The following is a 20,592-nucleotide window of genomic DNA, read 5'->3' on the forward strand; positions in this document are numbered from 1 at the left end:
ATTTTTATTCTAAAAAGTGGAGGGGCATTTCTCTGGCTTGCCGATGGATTGAAAATCACTACAAATGAGCTCTTCCATGCGCCAAGCATCCAAGATGGCCATTCTTTCATTCATTCCCATCCCTTCGCAGTCCATTATTTCATACCAAGCAAGATCTAAAATATCAATTATATACTAAAGTATAAAATTATGATTTTTATTAAAATAAGCTAGAATCTATTTTTACATGCCTTATGTTTCTAGTTAGCTTTATTTTTCTTATCCAACTCAACACAATAAAAAGATAAATGTTTTCTATTATAAATGAAATGAATAATATACTAAATTATAAAATTATATGTTTTCTATTCTCGTACAATTTGTTGGAAAAATTTTGAAGGAAGGATGTTGAAAACATGAGAAGAGAAAAAAGGGAGAATGAGTAATAAATTCTTTTAAAATAGAAAAATGACAATTTAATCTAGCAAAATATGATAGTAGCAGTAAAGTCTCAAGAGATTTTTTTAAAATTAAATTTCTACATAAAATTGTTTTAGTACCATTTATGTTTAAGAAAATTGTAATTTTTTAAATTGTTTTTGTTATTAATAAAACCAAACTTATGAATATTTACACTAAATTTGTAAATGATATAAAATAAATTAAATTTTGCTAATAAAAGTTATAATTTTTTAAATCGTTTTAGTCATTGATAGAGCCAAACTTATAAATATTTATATCAAACTTGTGAACTATAATGAATTAGTTAGACTTTTTTAATTAAAGAAAATTTTTAATAGAAAGTTATGATTTCCTAAATTATTTGTCATTGGTGGAACCAAAATTGTAAATATTTATACCAAATTTATGAATCATATAAAATTAATTGTAGGGGATACTAAAATAATTTCACATAAAAATTTAATATCAAATAAGTCCCTTAGATCTCACTGTTATTATCCCATTCAATAGAACCAAATTATTATTTTTTTTATTTTAAAGGGCTGTCATTCTCTTAATAAAAAGTAAAAACAAGCTTTAAAAATATACTTAGGATAAATGAAAGTTTAAGTGAAGTAAGAAAAAAAAAATTATTTGGCATGGAAGTGTATATAGTATTTGCTAGATGCAAGAGTTGATAAGTACTAAAAATAAAAAACATCTCAAAGGTGCTTGTAATTACTAGTTGGATACGATAGTGTTCGAATCTAATTTAATACTATACTTAAATAAGAAAAATAAAATACTGAAAAATTTATTATTCGGGGGAGCCTCCTCCTCCTTAAATTTAATTATAAATTATTATAACCCCTCTCGTCTGGTAAGAAATAGGGATCCATTTTTTTTTTTTCGTCGACAAACAATCATTCCACATTTGGTCGAGCTCGCCGTCGGACGCCGTCCGCCGTCCGCCGTCGTCCGCCCTGCGTGGTTGTTCTCGGGGAAGTATTGAAGAATGTTCGAACCCTAGGGCCTTGTCCACTCCCAAAATCCGGTAAGATTGATTTTTTCAATCAGGCTTTGAATCTAGATTTGAATTTATTCCGCGCGTCGTCTGTTCCCTGCTTGGTTATCAACCCTATGTCGGACGCCGTCGCACCGTTTCTTGTTTTGTTTTTAAATTTCCATTCTAATTTGGCTTTGAATCTGGTCGTGTAATCGTTTGAATATCGATGCTTTTGATAAAGATCGAGTTTACTTTAAAAAAAAAATACTACTATTTTTCGCTTCAACGGTGTGTAATCTGCTGTTACACTTACGGTCTCTTCATGTTGATTGCTAGCGACTCACATGCTTTGGATTATTTTGTTGTGCAATGTTGGATTTGTTGTGTATAGGCATTCTGTTTATTGATATCTTTTATATTATCATCTGTTTGGAAAATTCTCAAGGTATTGGTGATGCGTGATCTGGCAAATGACATGGCTCTAATTGTGTATAACAATTTAGAAGCTTGAGTTTAAATTGTCATTCTTCTGGCAAAAAATGTTGTTATTCTTCAGTGACTTGGAGGAGTTGCCTGAATCAATCGAAGGGTATCGTATCAACTATTCATATTTTAAAAATTTTGGGCGTAATATAAGCATGCCTCTGTCTATTCATCTAATGTGCAAATCTCTTCTCTTTGTTTAAGTATATTTTTTCTGTTTTAAATTCAGTGGAATTTGTTTTTCTACAGTGCCACTTAAGGGTCAGAAATGAGCCTTTAAATGACTTTTAAGCCTAGCGGATTTGTACTAGTCGGTGGGCAGTATCCTTTGATATCCGACATCTACATCAGTGATTGTCCTGCTTAAATTCACCCCCTTATTTTTTATTCTACACTATAACGAACAAAGTAATGGAAAAGCTGGATTTTACCTGATGTTGGAGACTAATCATGCTGCTTGATGTTAAAAATGATATTTATAGTTAATCTTTGCCATTAGTGAGTTCTGTGGCAAAGACATTTTGTGACAATGTTAAGGGCAAGGCGTGAAATTGTTTAACAATTTAACTCTTTGGGTTAAGGGTGATAGAGATCATGGTGGAATTCAATCCAAGCTAATTTTTCTTGACTAGGCATTTCCGTCGCAAGTTTTCTTTTCTTTTCTTTTCATTTTTTTTGGGCCAATGCTTGAACATTATCATGTTTAAGATAGGCTTAATAGTTATACTATAGCTACTGAACTGAAAATGTATAGTCTTGTCACCTTACATATTTACATGTAGCTTATCTTGGACTTGCATAGATTTCCAAGGGAATCAATGATAAATCTGGACCCACTTGTGCTGTGTGTGTACAAATTTGGAATAGGCTTATTTTCTCATGTGTATTCATGCATGGCTATGTGTGTTTATTGTTTATATGTTGTATTGTTGTATTCAACCTTTATAATTTATATGCTGTTTAATTCTTTGAGTTGTAGTTTATCCTTTTCACATTTTTTTTTTGACTGTATTCAAGTTGAATGATTATTTTTATTCCTTCTTCATTAGAGTTGTTTATATGAGGAAGCTCTAATCGCATTTTTTTTTATCAGTTCTTTTTTTTTTCAACCTTGTTTATCCTGATTATTCATTTCATATAAACTTTTTGTTGGTTAATGTCAGCCAGATCTGTTTGTCAAAATGGGGCATTTAAAATTGCAAACTCAAAGTGCTATTAATGCAATAGAGGAGGAACCTGAACAATGTAATGCTGGATGTCCTAACAGAACTACTGTAGCATGCATGATCAATGCAGAAATTGGTGCTGTTTTGGCGGTTATGAGAAGAAATGTTAGATGGGGAGTCCATTATATGTCAGATGACAATCAGTTGGAGCACTCTCTTGTTCAGTCTTTGAAGGCATTAAGGAGGCAAATCTTTATGTGGCGGAATCAGTGGCATGCCATCAACCCTGCCTTGTATCTCCAGCCTTTTCTGGATGTAATTCGATCAGATGAAACTGGTGCACCAATTACTGGTGTTGCTTTGTCATCTGTTTACAAGATATTAACCCTGGATGTGATTGATCAAAACACTGTCAATGTTGGGGATACCATGCACTTGGTGGTTGATGCTGTTACAAGTTGCAGATTTGAGGTGACTGATCCTGCATCAGAAGAAGTGGTATTAATGAAGATACTACAAGTTCTCCTAGCATGTGTCAAAAGCAAAGCATCAGTTATGCTGAGTAACCAGCATATTTGTACCATAGTGAATACTTGTTTCCGTATTGTTCATCAAGCAGGAACCAAAGGTGAGTTGTTGCAGCGAATAGCACGCTACACTATGCATGAACTTGTTAGGTGCATTTTCTCTCATCTTCAAGATGTTGGCAACACAGACCATGCATTACTAAATGGGAGAACTGCTTTGACTCAAGAGGTATCGGATTCATGTTTCCTCGGTCCCTTTTCGTTACAGTGTTTACTGCTTTCATGTGATTATTTTGTCAGCTTCTGCAGAGGAAAAACAATTGAAAGAATAACTACGGGGAGGTTCTTATACGAGCTATAACTGTTGATTTGCTATCATTTATTGGTGTTAGCTTACTAAATAATAAATCATTGAAGGGGAAAACTTGCTTGACTTATTTAATCTTTGCCTGCTGTTTTGGCCAATCTCTTATTACCATACTATTAATGATGTTTATGTTGTTTCCTTTAAAATATTATTCTCACAAAATTTGACATCACTAATGTCTAACATGAACTTAAACCTCACTTCCCAACTTCCTTTCTCCCTCCTCCAATAAAAGAGTAGAAGGAAAGAATCTCCACTGGTCTTTTATGTATAATTGTAATTTAGGGGTAATGCTTGTCCTATTGGATTAATACAAATATTGGCATGTATAAATTTGCATGCTTATTAAAGAGAATGTGCCTGTTGTCCTTCTGAAGGAAAAATTTTTCCAAGTGCAAAAACTTCATTTTGAGGGTTAGGACATGCATGAATGTGAATATTTTTGATACATTTTGCAGACTAGGGATTTGAGAAATGGGAACTTTAATTCTGCAAATGATAGTCAATCGTTATCTGCCTGCTTTACTTCCAGTGCTGCAACTGTTGTTTCTGCAACAACAGCTGATGAAAACCCAACTATTGCTAGTGGTGGCCAGGAGACTGTTCCGCATGAATTGCATCTCATGTCTGAGCCATATGGGGTTCGCTGCATGGTGGAGATATTTCACTTCTTGTGTTCATTGTTAAATGTTGTTGAGCATATGGGAATGAGTCCTAGATCAAACACAATAGCATTTGATGAAGATGTGCCACTTTTTGCCTTAACTTTGATAAATTCAGCCATAGAATTGGGAGGTCATTCCTTTTGTCATCATCCCAAGTTGCTGAGCTTAATTCAGGATGAGTTATTTCGTAATCTAATGCAATTTGGTTTGTCAATGAGCCCCCTGGTACTTTCAATGGTGTGCAGCATTGTTCTCAACCTGTATCACCATCTTCGCACTGAACTCAAATTACAACTAGAGGCCTTCTTTTCTTGTGTCATTTTAAGGCTTGCGCAAAGCAGATATGGAGCTTCATATCAGCAGCAGGAGGTTGTCATGGAGGCCCTTGTTGACTTCTGCAGGCAAAAATCATTCATGATGGAGATGTATGCTAACTTTGACTCTGACGTAACTTGCAGTAATGTCTTTGAAGATATAGCTAATTTGTTGTCAAAAAGTGCATTTCCTGTGAGCACTCCATTATCTTCAATCCATATTCTTGCTTTGGATGGTCTTATTGCTGTTATGCAGGGAATGGCTGAAAGAATAGGCATTGGATCTGTTAGTTTAGAAAATTCTCAGTTGAATCTTAAAGAGTATACTCCATTCTGGACAGAGAAGTGTGAGAATTTCAGTAATCCTAATCATTGGGTTCCTTTTGTCCGCCGAAGAAAGTACTTGAAGAGAAAATTGATGATCGGAGCTGACCACTTTAATTGTGATCCTAAGAAAGGTTTAGAGTTCCTCCAAGGAACAAAGCTTTTGCCTGACAAACTTGATCCTCAAAGTGTTGCTTGCTTTTTCAGATACACTACTGGGTTAGACAAGAATCTCATTGGCGATTTTCTGGGAAATCATGATGAATTCTGTGTTCAGGTTCTTCACGAATTTGCTAGAACATTTGATTTTGAAGAAATGACTTTAGACAATGCCCTGCGTCTATTTTTGGAAACTTTCAGACTCCCTGGAGAATCACAGAAAATACAAAGAGTTCTTGAAGCTTTCTCTGAGAGATATTATGAGCAGTCACCACATATCCTTGCTAACAAGGATGCTGCTCTCTTGTTATCATATTCAATCATTATGCTCAATACAGATCAACACAATGTACAAGTCAAAAAGAAGATGACAGAAGAGGATTTTATTCGGAATAATAGGCGAATAAATGGTGGCAATGATCTACCTCGAGATTTCCTATCAGTCCTTTACCATTCAATTTGTAAGAACGAGATTCGCACAACCCCCGAACAAGGTGTTGGATTTCCTGAAATTACCCCAAGCCATTGGATTTATCTAATGCAGAAGTCAAGGAAAATTGCTCCATTCATTGTGTCTGATTCAAGATCATATCTTGATCATGATATGTTTGCTATTTTATCTGGCCCAACAATTGCTGCCCTTTCTGTGGTATTTGATAATGCTGAACATGAAGAGGTGTACCAGACATGTGTGGATGGATTCTTAATTGTTGCCAGGATTTCGGCTTACTACCATCTTGACAATGTACTGGATGATCTGGTTGTGTCTCTCTGTAAGTTCATTGCTATCATGGACCCATCATTGGATGATGAACCAGTCCTGGCCTTTGGAGATGACATAAAAGCAAGAATGGCAACTGAGACAGTTTTCACCATTGCAAACAGGTATGGTGATTGTATTCGTACTGGATGGCGGAATATTATGGATTGCATCTTACGATTGCACAAGTTAGGCCTTCTTCCTGCATGTATGGCCAGTGATGCGGCGGAGGAGCTTTCTGCAGAAATGGGGCATGCAAAGCCTAATGCAAATTCTTTATTGTCAACTCACCTTCCATCCAGTACGCCAAAGAGATCCTCAGGATTGATGAGCAGGTTTAGTCAACTGTTATATCTTGGGACTGAAGAGCCAAAGTCAGAACCGACTGAAGAGCGACTTGTTGCTCATCAGCACTGCCTAGAGACAATCCAGAAATGTCACATTGACAGCATATTCACTGAGAGTAAATTTCTACAAGCTGAATCTCTGTTGCAGCTCACTAAAGCTCTCATAAGTGCTGCAGGGCGGCCTCAGAAAGGGAACAGCGTATCTGATGATGAAGATACTGCAGTTTTCTGCCTAGATTTATTGGTTGCCGTCACTCTGAATAACAGGGATAGAATTGGACTTCTTTGGCAGGGTGTTTATGAGCACATGTCAACCATTGTACAGTCAAGTGTGATGCCTTGTGCGCTGGTTGAGAAGGCGGTTTCTGGACTTTTAAGGATTTGCCAGCGATTGCTTCCATACAAAGAGAATATTGCTGATGAACTCCTTAGGTCATTGCAACTTGTCTTGAAGCTTGATGCTCGAGTTGCTGATGCCTACTGTGAGCAGATCACACAGGAAGTTGGTCGCCTTGTGAAGTCAAATGCATCTCATATCAGATCTCAGTTAGGATGGCGCACAATTGCATCACTACTATCCATCACAGCCAGGCATCCAGAGGCATCTGAGGCTGGGTTCGATGCATTATTGTTCATAATGTCTGATGGAGCCCATTTGCTACCTGCTAATTATGTTCTTTGTGTAGATGCTGCAAGGCAGTTTGCTGAATCACGTGTTGGACAGTCTGAGAGATCTATACGGGCACTTGATCTTATGTCAGCTTCTGTCAATTGTTTAGCAAAGTGGGCCAGTGACGCTAAACAAGCAATGGAGGTAGAGCAAGTGTCTAAAATGTTGCAGGATATTGGGGACATGTGGCTGAGGCTAGTACAGGGGCTGAAAAAGTTATGTTTAGAGCAGAGAGAGGAGGTTAGAAATCATGCTTTGTTTTCTCTGCAGAAGTGCTTGGGTGGAGCTGTTGACATTGATCTTGCTCATGGTTTGTGGTTACAGTGTTTTGATCTAGTGATCTTCCCTGTTCTTAATGATCTGCTTGAAATTGCACAGGTACAGTCCCAGAAGGACTACAGGAACATGGAAGGCACACTTATCCTTGCCTTGAAGCTATTGTCTAAGGTTTTCCTCCAGTTATTCCAAGATTTATCGCAGTCGACAGCCTTCACCAAGCTGTGGTTGGCTGTACTTGGCCGAATGGAAAAATATATGAAGGTAAAAATTAGGGGAAGGAGAAGCGAGAAGCTTCAAGAACTTGTGCCTGAGCTTCTCAAAAATACTTTGCTTGTTATGAAATCAGGGGGCATATTAGTGCAGAGCAGTGTTTTGAGTGGCAATAGTTTGTGGGAATTGACATGGCAGCATGTGAATAATATTGATCCAACGTTACAGTCTGAGGTTTTCCCTGAGCAGAATTCAGAGCATTTGCAGTACATAAAGGGTGAAACAGCTGGAGATTTGAGGCCTGGTGAAAATGTTTCTGTGCCTTCAAAAGAAACCACTGGCCAAGACGGTGTCGGTATTGGTTAATTATTGTTGCTGTGCTGCGGTTGATTGACTTTGGCTTTGCGATGTGTTCCTATGAACCCATGATCTCAGTCGTTCATAGTTTTCTTGTTGGAGGTTGTCTGGGGTTCTCTGATTAAGTATGCAAAATATGATAGGTCAGACTTCTGGTTATAGTTCGGTATTGCTGAATCTCATGTTGATTATGCAGGATGCGATAGAACAGATTTGTTGGTAGAGTGTTGGTCTTGTTGAATCTGACGATGCTGTCCTTGGTATTCTCTCTCTTATTTGCCCCAGGATGCTCGATACTGGTGTAATTTTTGATGGATATATATATATATATATATATATATATATATGTTATAGTTTGAGAACCTTTAGAGTGCTTACTTTAGTAAGGTCCCAGTGGCTCCATCTCGGGCCAGTGAACTGCAAATTTCTTAGAACTATTCTCTTTGCTAAATTGTACAGAACTTGAATTTGTTCTCTTTAGATGCGAGACGTACTTTAAGCGGGTATGATGCAAACAACAAATGTATTCAAAGTATTATTAAGTATATATTTGAATGCCCAAGCACTCGCGGATTTCGTTCTTTTGATTTTCTTCCTTTGAGCTTCACAATGACGTCTCCCAAGTTGGTTCAACTATCAGTATGGATCTCTCGATACATTGAAGGCGGAATATAATCACATCAAAATATAAAAAAGAGATGCTACCTTCTTTTCTACATACAAGTCATGGTGGTAAGCGTAAAAAGGTGGATCATTAACTTTTTTTTTTTTTCAGTTTTATTCTTTTACAATTTTCTTTTAGTAGAGTGAAAGGTTATGTATAGTAGATACATATTTTTTTAATATCAAGCATTTAATAAGGGTACAACAACAACATCGACAACAACTAGTCTTATCTTACTAGATAAGGTCAGCCATATGAATTGTACGATATCATTGTATTCTATCATTTACCAAGCTTTTAGAAATATTATTAATTAAAAAGTTTTGGTCAACAACTTCTATAAATGTTTTCTTTGGCCTCATTTCACCTTTCTTAATAAGGCTCAATTATTTGTTTCACTCTTCTCACTGGTGTCTCATGCAATCTTTTTTTGTATATATTTAAACTATCTCAAATGATTTTATATCATTTTTTCCTTAATATGTGTTACACTCATTTTTTCTTATATATGCTCATTTTAAATTTTATCTTTACATATATGCTTGCACATCCATCTCAATATTCTTATCTATATTATTCCAACTGTACACTCTTGTTATCCTGTTAAGACCTAACATTCACTAAAATATAACATAATTAATCTTATAGTAGTTTGATAAAAAAAATTTAAAATTTATTAAGCAACTTACGATCATAAATAACTCCTTTAACCTTTCTGTAATTAAATCACTCAGCTTGTATTCTATATGCAATATCATTATCATGTCGAAAAATAACTCTCAAATATCTAAACTTTTTCACTTGAAATATAATCTGATCTCCTAGTTTCACTTTCAAATTACTACTCGCTGATCTTTTATCAAAATTACAATGCAAATATTTCATATTATTCCTACTCAAACAGAAATCTTTTGAGTCTAATGTCCTCCTTTATAACCCAAGTTTATAGTTAATATTTTCTTTTGTCTTCGCAATAAGAACTATATCATTCTCGAAAAGCATGCATTTGGAGATTTTTCCTTGAAAATGCTCAATCAAAACATCTAGGATTATATCAAATAAATAAGAATTCAAAAATGATTCATGATGTAATTCAATCTTTATAAGAAAGTCTTTTATTTTACCGTCAGACATTCTTATATTAATTATTGCCCTTATATATATATATATATATATATATATATCTTGTAGAGCTCTGATATAGGCAACTAAGACTCCCTTCTTTTTCAAGGCTTTTCAAAATACTTCTTTTGATATACAGTCATAAATTTTTTTTTCCTCAAATCATTAACAACCATGTGTAAATCTTTGCCATTACATCGATACTTTTTCATTAATCTTCTTAATAGATAAATTGCTTCTATAGTCACCCTACCTTACATGAAGCCAAACTAATCCTAAGAAATATTAGTATTCAATTTCAACTTATGCTCAATCACTCTTTTCCACAATTTCATTGCATGACTAATAAGTTTAACCCTACTATAATTAGCACAATTCTAAATATCCTCTTTATTTTTGTAAATAGGAATTAAGGTGCTTCTCTTCCAATTATCTAGCATTTTCTTAGACAATAAGATTTCATTAAATTAGTTAGCCACCGCACCCCTTCTTCATCTAAACATTTTTACATTTCAATAGAAATACAATGAGGTCCATTAGCATTACCATTTGCCATTTTCTTAAGAGCTTCCTTTACTTCACTAACATATATTCTTTAATAGAATGATAAATTTTGTTCTCCTTTATAAGTTACTGAATCCTCCAAGTTATTAGACAAACTCCCTCCATCATTGAAAAGTTTGAAAAAACAGGTCTCCTATCTATTTTTCATATCACTATCTGTGATCAAAACTCTTCATCCTTTATATACCTTACATATTCCAAATCTCTTAATTTTCTTTCCTTATTTTTAGCAATCTTATAAATTTTTCGTTCTTTATCTTTTGTCCCAAGACCATTGTAAAAATCTTCAAATTCTTTAGAATGATATTCACTTACAACTTTCTTAGTTTCCTTTTTAGCTATACGATACATTTCCCAATTTTTATCATTATTGCACAAATGAATAACTTTAAAACACTCCTTCTTATATTTAATTTTTTTCTATACACTATTATTCCACCACTAAGACTTCTCATCTCTCATACCAAAATCTTTTAATTCTCCTAAAACTTCTTCAACAACTTTCCTTACTTTGTTAGCCATATTCTCCTATCAAATGTTAGCACTTCCTTAGAACTTCTAAATTCCTTCAATCAAAAGATTCCACTTGAAAATTTCTCGCTTCTCACCTTTTAACTACCACAGCCTAATCATCAAATTATCACTTATTGAAACTTTTGATTTTTAGTTGTAATGTGCACATTTAAGAAGCATCGATACGGGTATGAGTATTGGGTACAATACAATACGCAGACGCGACAATTTTTTTCCAAAATTTTAGAATACAAGTACAACTATATAAACAATTAAATATTGGATGTCCAAAAATACAATTTCAAAATATATAATGCCATCACAAAATACAATACAATAAGCACTTAAGCACTACCAAATGGTAAAAGATAATGATGAATTTAAATTAATTCTAAGCTTCTCCATCTTCATTGACACTACTACTCTCTCCTATAAGTTCTCTCTCAAAAATTGGCTCATCTAGAGATAAACTTACAACTTCAAGACTTTCAGCATCATTTATTTTCCAACAATCTCCATTAATATCCCACAATCTACTTTTTCCAGTGAAATACTTCTCACTCTTTTTTGAAAGAAGATGAAGATTTGAATGAATAAAAACTAAATTCTCTACTCTTTTTGCAAGCATCTTGTTTCTCTTTAGTGAATGAACAAAAGAGTAAATGTTCCAATTTCTTTCACAACAAGATGATAAGCATAGTTGATTGAGAAGTTTCAATGCAGTCTCTTGAAGTTTAGGAGTATCGACACCATGATTGCTCCACCAAACTTTAAGCTTTAATATCCATCTATCTTGTATGGAATCAACAAAAGAGAACTCATCTAAACATCCAGAAAACTTTGAAAACTCATTCGTAACTAATTTTCTCTCTTCTTCATCTGGAAACATCCTTCTAAGGCACTTTTTTTTTCTCAGTTGATACTTCAGCATCTTTATGTAGAGAGACTCTATTTAGTGCACCTTCAAGCTATTGTGTTGTATGATACCTATAATAATATAGTAACATCAATTGGAGTTGTGATGTAAAAATGGTAAAGGAAAGAATTTCATGAACAAAAATAAGAATAACACTTAGGATTTAATGAGTAGGCAAGACAATGTAATAGAGTGGCACTCTTTGTCTAATGATCAATGATGATGTTATAAACAACTTTATAAAATGAAGAGTACTCAAAAAGTAATTTTCTCTCATGCTTACAAATTGATTCCTTGATTTGTTCTATCATTGAATCCCACATCTCATAAATCAAATGAAGTGTAGGTCTATCTGTGTTAGCAAATCTCAACACATCATAAATTGGTTTAGTAAAAGAGAGAATATAATCAACCTTCTCCCACCAAATATCATTAAGAATTATGTCTTTAACAGTAGCAACCTTTCCAACATCATCATCTTTATAAGCATTCCATTATTCACTAATAACCAATGTACAAAGAGAAATTTAAATCTCTTCGACATCACAATTGTTCATGCAAATCTTGTTTTGGCTATGGAAAGAAACTTTAATGGCACAAATTCATTAAACATGGCCAATCCCATAGAATGATTCATGATAAATGTTCGGATGAAGATTGCATCATCCCTCACCTCAGTGATCCAATGACATTCTTCATAAACAATTTCATTTACCTGTGTTTTTTTTGCTGCACATATATTCTTTAAGGCAAGATTAAGTATATGCACCACACATGGTGTCCAAAAGATGTGAAGATATTCATCTTCCACCATCTTACCAACAAATTTACAAACAAATGCATTATTAGTGATTACTTGGATAACCTTATAAGACGCTACTTCTTTAACTACTTTCTTTATCAAGTCAACCATGTAAAATTTGTCTTTATACTCATTAGTTGCATCAATTGCCTTAAAAAAACATAGGACTTCCATCACTTACAGCCATAAAATTAATTAATGGCCTTCTTTGTACATCTATCCAACTATCTATAACTATACTTATCACCTTATGATTCCAAGTCCCTTTGATTAATTCAAGTTGCCTTTGAATATTGGCCCTTTCTTTTTGCAACAAAATGGATCTTAGTGCATTATATCCAAGAGGCTTAAAACCAAAAATTTCATTATTGGCAGCATATTAAAATACACTAATAAAATATGGTTTACATGCCAAATCGAAAGACAAGCCAGCTGAATAGAACATTCTAGCAATTTTAACAGTTAAATTCTCTCTAGCTCTTTGTTGGAAAGATCTTTCTATTGTATTTGTTGCCCTCCTTTTTTCTTAATTGTGTTCACTTTGAATAGGAGTAGAACCCCTTTGACATAAAGGGGATAAACTCTCAATTGGAGTTGGCAATGATACTTGTTTTAGTTTTGTTCTATTCTCAACCTCCTTTTAAACTTTTTGCATTTCACCTAAACAACTGTTATTAACTGTCGAGCATATAGCAATACCCCTTTTAGAAGTCCTCAACAAATGAAATTTAACTCTAGAATAAGAGCCATTATATTAGTTATTACAATAGTTACACTTCCAAATTCTATTCCCACCTTCCCCTTCATTTTCTTGAGAAACCAAAGTTACATAAGCCCACAAAGGAGTACTCTCTTTCTATCTTTCATTACTAGATTGAAACCGAGAATCCACATTTCTTGAACCACTATTGGGTCTAGAATTAGAAGCCATTACAAATTTAATTTCTATTGAAAAATTGTAAACAATTTCTTGCAATTTTAACATGAAGAGAGCTAATAAAAATTTAAAATAAATCAATGTTCAACTTAGTAAAATAATCCATGCAAATAAAAAATAAAATAAATCAATAATTCAGCGTTCTCAAAATTTTAGCATTCTCAAATATGTCAATAAGTCAGCCATTTTCAAATTGGGAAACGGACCAAGAAGTTCTCTCGGGTTCAGCAGTAATTAGTAAGCAATAATAATTGAGAGCGCATAATACAACCAAAAACATTCTCATAATAGCCAAAAATGATTCAAGACTTGTAACATGGTTTTTGAGCCAACTAGAGAAACCCTCATGATTATACTCATCATAAGCTCGACCAGGAACATGAAAGCTTCCATCAAGATTAGTCACAATGAAGGAAAATGCAAGAACTGCAAGAAGCAGAACGATAACGTTCAACAATACCCAGCCAAAATTTAAAGGGAAGGTTCACTAAGAGAAGAAGATGAAAAAGATCAACTTACCAAGACCCACCGTGAGTCAGAGTGAAGACTGTGGGTCGAATTCGAACCTCAAAGTGAAGACTAGAGAGACATTGAGACAGAGCTCAGACGGCCATAACTAAAGAAGCACTGTTGAATAAGGATGATGAGGGAGCGCGCGACAGAGCAAAGCATATGCAAGAAAGGGGACAACTAGAGTTGGGAATCTTAGGGCATTTAGTTTCTGGGGGTAGGAGTGAGTAAAAAAGAAGCAAAAAAAGAAAAGTTTCATATCTGCTCGCGTCCGACCCGTGTCTTCCTATCTCAGCACGCATCGCCAAAAATTAGGAAAATGGACGCACCATTTTCACGTCCTAAACGCGTGTCGATGTTGGATATGTATCCAACACGAACACGCCAGCATACCCATGCTTCTAAGGTGCATATTAAGGACAATGACCCTGTGTTGTGTCATTATGACATTCTCATAAATCTTCTATCTGTGTTTCTTATCAAACGGAAATCAATTTGTGATCTTGAAGTTTCATCTTTGCAAGTGATAAGATATTCATCTTTCTAATAAAGATAAAATGAAAATTTTCTTTTTTAAATAATATTAATAAGTTAACAACTACTCTCTCTAGTCCTTATTATAACCTTAAAATGCAAATTTTTTTTATTGTCAATTCATCTTCCACCTAGTATGCCAAAGAGATCCTCATGATTGATGAGTAGGCTTAGTCAACTATAATATCTTGGGGCTGAAGAGCTGAAGTTAGAACTGACTTAAGAGCAACTTATTGCTCATCAACACTAGAGCCGATAATTCGAATAGGTCAGGTGTATTTGGGTTGAGCTCAATTCAGGTTAGGCTCATTCAGATCGAGCTTAAAGTATCCTACCATTTCAGACCCATATAGTCAAATCCAACTCTAACTTTTTTTGGTTGGATTCGGGCTAGTTTGTTAGGCTTAGCCAAAATTACCAACTCTATATACATAGAGTTGAAAATTTTAAAGGTCGGGCTCAATTTAAATCAGGCTTATTCAAATTAAGCTTAAGGTATCATACTTTGTTAAAAAAACTCATTTAGCCAAGCTCGACTCTAATTTTTTTCAAGTAGGTTTGGATTTTGCCTGAATTAGCGGCTCTAATCACCACTGCCTAGAGACAATCCAGAAATGTCACATTGACAGCATATTCACTGAGAGTAAATTTCTAAAGCTGAATCTCCGTTGCAGCTCACAAAAGCTCTCATAAGTGCTGCAGGGCTACCTCAGAATGGGAACAGCGTATCTGATGATGAAGACACTGCAGTTTTCTGCCTGGATTTATTGGTTGCCATCACTCTGAATAACAGGGATAGAATTGGACTTCTTTGGCAGGGTGTTTTATGAGCACAAATCAACCATTGTACTTTTTATGGTTTTGACAGTAATCCGTAATATTTTTTGTAATCTGTAATATTAAATCAACCATTGTACTTTTTATGGTTTTGACAGTAATCTGTAATATTTTTTGTAATCTGTAATATATTTTGTAGGTAAAAGATTCGTAACATTTTTGCTAATGAATAAAATTGTATGAAGACAAATTACGAATGTCGAATGGTATGTACGTTAGAAGGCAATTTCTGGAGTGATAATCGTTCAAAGTATTTTACCAAGCAGAGCAGACGCCATAATTATTTTGAGGATTTAGTACGTATTTAGTAATTACATAGAAGAAAATGTCGGTGGGCAGACGTACAAGACCGAGTAACAATAATTTACTTATTACTATACCTCCCAGAAAAAAGCAGAGGATCCTTAAAAAGTAATTATCTCTCGAGGTCTACACTTCCTTATCCTGATCCTCATACCGTCATCCCTGGTGCTTCCCCCATCCATAATTTGACAGCACTGCCTTCTCGGAGCCTGCTTCAGTACAGCAAAAATAGTATCATTTATATAAACCCGAAAGATATGAAGAGTTTAATTAACGAAAGACACGCAGAGAGAGAGACAGAGAGAGAGAGAGAGACACTCTTCCAATATTCCGGGTCCAGCTTCAAGGCAGAAACTCTGATTATCTGAACTTCCACATTAACTGTGTTTGGTTTCAAGCATTTGCGATCCTTGTCTGCAGATCTCTTGTAGCTAGTGAAACTCCCACTGCTACCAACCTCTTCAATCTGATCCAGGAAATATCTGACTGGCTCTTGGCATGGGTCAGAGCTCATAGGCCGAGTGTTGAAAGTGAAGGGACCATCGCTCCAACTTCGCCATGTCCGAAATGTCTGCAATGGTGTCTGCAAATCCTTAGCCGTCAACATTGTTGGGTAAATTTGAACTGTGTAACCCCACGAGATGGATATTGACCATTTCCTTTTATGATCATAGCAAAAACTTTGCTGTAGTATCCGAGCCGGGTCGACGCGGTATGCCCGAATGAGGCTGTCCAAGGAATCTCTCCGAGTCTGGTTGGGAAACAATGGACTTAAGGAGTCAAGATGGTGGAGAGACACTAGTGGTGCCACCGGGTGTGCTGCTAAAACACCATATGGATCCCCTCTTATGTCAAGCTGAAAGAAAAAGGATAAGGTAACAAAAATATTTCGAAACCTACTGACGAAAGACAGAAAAAATAGGCACTATTTCGAAGACTTCATATCCGTCAAGCATGAAGAGAAGATACATTGTCCTTGACCTCGCTGTCAGGTACGTCTAGTGAACATGAATGTACTATTCAGCATATGCTAATTAAAATCCAAGTTTTCTTCCACAAGTTCTTAATCAGTGTGAATCATGACAACTGACCTTCGCATGGTGTCAAATCCTCTTTTAACCTTTCACTGACTGGATCCAATATGAGGAAAGGTGATACATATTAGTTTATTAGCACCAGTAATAAGCATTAAACAAATACATGACCCATTGAGCAGGTAGGAGCCCCTGCTTCCCACAAGGATCATGACTTCAAGCAAAAGGAGCAAATTAAACTTCAAATTTAGCACCTTCGCAGAGAGGCCACATAAAATAGGGTGGAACTTGAAATAGCAAGGACAGTGACTGCACAGCCCCTACCGCTAGCCTTAAACACCACCACAAGCCATCTAGAAAGATTATAAAGAATATAGTATCCATTTCTTAAACAAAGCTTTCGTTCATGACAAAACAAGATTTTATAAGACATTGAATAGCATTTTCGTATTTCAACAATGCCAACTACATTCTTGCTGGTTCTTTTTCTAGCATGCACAGGAACGTCCTCAGTGCTCCTCTCTTCCCTCTTAATAAATTTATTATAGCCACCTACCATAACATCCTCATTTAAACATTGCTTCAAGCAAGGCATAAAGCCAGCAGTGTAAGAACATTTCTACAGTCCAAACCCAGCTAAGTTTTTCCTCTCGAACTTCTTTTCCAACGGGGAAAAGGCATAAAGCATAAAAAGGTAAGCCATTGCATGGTTCTCTTAGCGAGAGAGCATGCATAAACTCTTACCTCTCACTTGCATCTCTACTGATCTCAACATGGAGGCATAAAGAAACCGTTTCAACTTCCAAATTTAAAATAGGAACATAATATTCTATGCTACCAAACTGTGTGTGTGTGTGTGTACGCACGCTAAATACTCGGGAGAAAAGTGGAAATGAAGTGTACCTGATGGAACCCACTTTCTTTTGTAAGAGGCACGCCAATTTCGCTCACACAAGCCCAGATCCTTTGATCAGAACCATAGAAATAGTAGTATCTGTTGAGACAACCATCTAATATTTTGGCTAGTTGAGCTGCTAATGCATAACTAACTGCAAGTCCGCCGCCGCCAAAAGCCATGTCATAAGCATGCATCACATCTTGTTCCACACTCTCAGAATTTCCACCAATATAATACATTTGATTATGATCATATTTTCCTAACACTGTAACTAAGTTCTCTGTGAAAAACACTGTATCGTCATCTCCCATTACAAACCACCTCACATTTGGCAATCCAAGTTTAAAGCTTTCATAAACTATCCGAGCTATCCGAACTGCAGACTGTGAGTGCAAGTACTTGAATCGAGACCAGTCCTTAGAGATTTGATGTGGGATTAACACTTTTGGATGCAAATAATCAAATCCAGGATTCTCGTCAAGCCACACAAAACCTCTAGAGGTGTTTGGATTCCACCAAAGATTACTGTAACAGCTGCGGCTATGCCATGTCTTTGCCGAACCACCAATGCCAAATAAAATATTTGAGACATTAGTGGGTCTCCTATCCATGTCTGAAGAATTCTGGAAGGCATGTAAATGGTCTGGTAATGGGAACCACCCAGCCGGTCTAGAAAATGACGAGTGAACAGCAAGTGAAACAGATGCAATGAGGCAGACAAGTATGCCAATTCTTATCAAGACTAAGAATATATCTCCTAGTTTTTCAGGAACAAAAAAGAATTTGGATGCTTTAACAGGGTCTTGAGAAGCCTCCAAGCAAGCATGACTAATCTTCTCCCTGTAACATTTGATTTAAGATTTCAGACAGATATATTACGACAAATTATTCCGTGTACATCTTTTAATTAATGAAAGTGGCCATAGAAACAATGTCCTTACATTACAACCCAGTTTATTTTTTTTGAAGAGTCGACTGGTTTGCTAAAGAACTGATGGAACCTCCTTGCTTGCCAGAAGAATTGATCATCTAAACGGAAAATGTCCTGAATTTACTTATTCAGTTAGCAGAGGTTGAAATAAAACTCCCTAAATTTTTACTTTCGTTGCCAATTATTTATTTTGTATATGATATTCAAGATACAAAATAATGCTGCACTTATTCATCATCACAACGAATGCACTTTCAGGTTAATTTTTAATTTGGATTTCCAAATGACATGCCCAACGTGTCTGATGACTTGATCAACGATGTAAAACCAATGAATTTATGTTTGCCCCTAGACACAAGTTTAGAAAGACTAATGATAGGCTCTATTTTGTTCTTGGCCTAATAGGCAAGTGAAGAACTTTAAACTGGAAACGAAGTTAGGAATGAGGTAATAGTATGGGAAGCAAATATATATACACATCGAAAGCAGATTCCACCTCCAACAATTCCCCCAGGTGCTAATAAAAGCTGCATGTTCAAGTGAAAAGGCATACAAGCCAAATCAGAGTTTCAATGTGCACCACACAATCAAGCTAGTGCATGCCTTTTGGATGGTCACACTGGATAATTTAAAAAAAAAAAAAAAGGCTTAAGCAGGTAGTGCAGAGACCTTACGGAACTCAGTAAAATAAAAAGAAATAAAAGGGACATAAGCTAAACAGAGACAGAGAAATAGATTTCCAAGAACAAGGCAACTTCTTTTCCAAAAAAACAAACAAACAAAGAAATAATTGAAGTAACACATCTTACCTCGAGATTACTAAGAGATTACTAGAAATGAATCTAGGGAATAGATTTCCATTACCGTTTTCGGCATACGAGGAGTGATACCTTCAATTGCAATTCGTTGTAGCTTTAATCACTGGGAAATTGCCAACAAGAAAAAAGAGAGAAGATGAGTGAAAGCAAAAATGTTGGGAGAGCAGGGAGAAGGATGATGATAATAAGAGGGGGGGAGGGGGGGACGGCGTACACAGATTTTTCAGCCCACTCCATGAGCAGAAGTGAGGTGAGTATGGCATTACCTTGAAATTGAACAATTAAGGGCGAGCAACCTCTCACCGTTAACGATGTCTAAATTCTTTCTTTTATGTCTCTCCTTTTCACTTTGTTTTTCCACCTTTAAATGCGCGCCGTGCTTTAGAATCCACCCACTGGTCCTCTGTTCATTGGCTCTTGAGACCACTCACTAAGAAACAACACCACTCGCATCCCACAGTACCAGCAAAAAACAAGCTACTTTTTCCCACTTTTCTTATTTTCTTAATACAAGAATACGGTATAATCATACAAAAGAGACAACATCAAGTTATATCTAAAATTATAAAGTTTTTACAATTAGGTGATGAATTATTAAGAATTCTAATATTTAAGTTATCCTAAGAAGATTGACAGGCCAACAAATCGGCATATCTGTTAACTTCTTTATAAATATGATCAAAAGTTATCACCTAATCTTTCATGATGATGTCTCTAATATTCTTGATGTGTCAGAAAATGGGTGTCTTTAAAAAAAGTTGTGCTCAATAAGTGATATGGTTTTCATAAAATCCTTTTAAAAAGCTAGTGCCCCAACCCTTCTAATGCACAAGCTAGATATTATTTAATTATTAATTTACATATATTTTTAAAGTTACTTTCTTATACAATAAACTCACACGTGACCTAATGTTTTTTTTATTTTAAAGAAACTAGTGTCCTAACCTAAAGCTATACAAATGGGTTGTGGAACAACCCGCACAAGTTAGAGTTTTAGTGAGTTGAGTTAAGCTAGCCCACTAAGATAAACGGGTTAAAAAAATTCAACCCAACCCGCACATTGACTGGCTAGTGAGCCCGCGGGTCAACTTACAAAATGTAATTTAATTTTTTTAAAATAATTTAAAATTTATAATCGATATATTATATATATAG

General features: G+C 35.4%; 2 protein-coding genes across 17 annotated transcripts; one reads left to right on the forward strand and one right to left on the reverse strand.

Annotated features, from left to right (window-relative positions):
• Nucleotides 1-1,309: 1,309 nt before the first annotated feature.
• Nucleotides 1,310-8,635, forward strand: LOC129294326 (ARF guanine-nucleotide exchange factor GNOM-like). Of its 4 annotated transcripts, none has more exons than XM_054932589.1 (4): nucleotides 1,310-1,474; nucleotides 1,872-2,015; nucleotides 3,073-3,831; nucleotides 4,428-8,635. In XM_054932589.1, exons 3-4 carry the CDS (start codon nucleotides 3,091-3,093, stop codon nucleotides 8,061-8,063), a joined length of 4,377 nt encoding a protein of 1,458 aa, XP_054788564.1. In that variant the 5' UTR covers nucleotides 1,310-1,474; nucleotides 1,872-2,015; nucleotides 3,073-3,090; the 3' UTR covers nucleotides 8,064-8,635. The 4 variants fall into 4 exon arrangements, with proteins under 4 accessions (XP_054788564.1, XP_054788565.1, XP_054788562.1 ...); XM_054932590.1 differs by having other exon boundaries at nucleotides 3,077-3,831; XM_054932587.1 differs by lacking the exon at nucleotides 1,872-2,015.
• Nucleotides 8,636-15,679: 7,044 nt separating this feature from the next.
• Nucleotides 15,680-19,809, reverse strand: LOC129294331 (uncharacterized). Of its 13 annotated transcripts, none has more exons than XM_054932598.1 (7): nucleotides 19,704-19,809; nucleotides 19,429-19,540; nucleotides 19,096-19,238; nucleotides 18,630-18,733; nucleotides 17,694-18,528; nucleotides 16,073-16,612; nucleotides 15,680-15,968 (listed from the first exon to the last, which is right to left on the reverse strand). In XM_054932598.1, the coding sequence occupies exons 3-7, from the start codon at nucleotides 19,168-19,170 to the stop codon at nucleotides 15,858-15,860; spliced, it is 1,665 nt and encodes a 554-aa protein (XP_054788573.1). In that variant the 5' UTR covers nucleotides 19,171-19,238; nucleotides 19,429-19,540; nucleotides 19,704-19,809; the 3' UTR covers nucleotides 15,680-15,857. The 13 variants fall into 13 exon arrangements, with proteins under 13 accessions (XP_054788573.1, XP_054788582.1, XP_054788574.1 ...); XM_054932607.1 differs by having other exon boundaries at nucleotides 19,116-19,238; nucleotides 19,704-19,808; XM_054932599.1 differs by having other exon boundaries at nucleotides 19,484-19,540; nucleotides 19,704-19,769.
• Between the last annotated feature and the right edge of the window lie 783 nt (nucleotides 19,810-20,592).

Source organism: Prosopis cineraria, unplaced genomic scaffold (assembly GCF_029017545.1).
Source record: "Prosopis cineraria cultivar Desert tree isolate PC_DT_omini unplaced genomic scaffold, ASM2901754v1 PC15, whole genome shotgun sequence".
NCBI classification, from domain to species: Eukaryota; Viridiplantae; Streptophyta; class Magnoliopsida; order Fabales; family Fabaceae; genus Prosopis; species Prosopis cineraria.

Bases quoted from the DNA above. Each gene is read 5' to 3' on its own strand.
- LOC129294326 (XM_054932589.1), top strand. From the start codon at position 3,091: ATGGGGCATTTAAAATTGCAAACTCAAAGTGCTATTAATGCAATAGAG. The intron at 3,832-4,427 runs GTATCGGATTCA...TACATTTTGCAG, and splicing joins GAACTGCTTTGACTCAAGAG to ACTAGGGATTTGAGAAATGG.
- LOC129294331 (XM_054932598.1), bottom strand. From the start codon at position 19,170: ATGCCTTTTCACTTGAACATGCAGCTTTTATTAGCACCTGGGGGAATT. The intron at 18,529-18,629 runs GTAAGGACATTG...CAAATGTTACAG, and splicing joins AAAATAAACTGGGTTGTAAT to GGAGAAGATTAGTCATGCTT. The intron at 16,613-17,693 runs GTACACTTCATT...TTTTTCTTTCAG, and splicing joins AAGAAAGTGGGTTCCATCAG to CTTGACATAAGAGGGGATCC.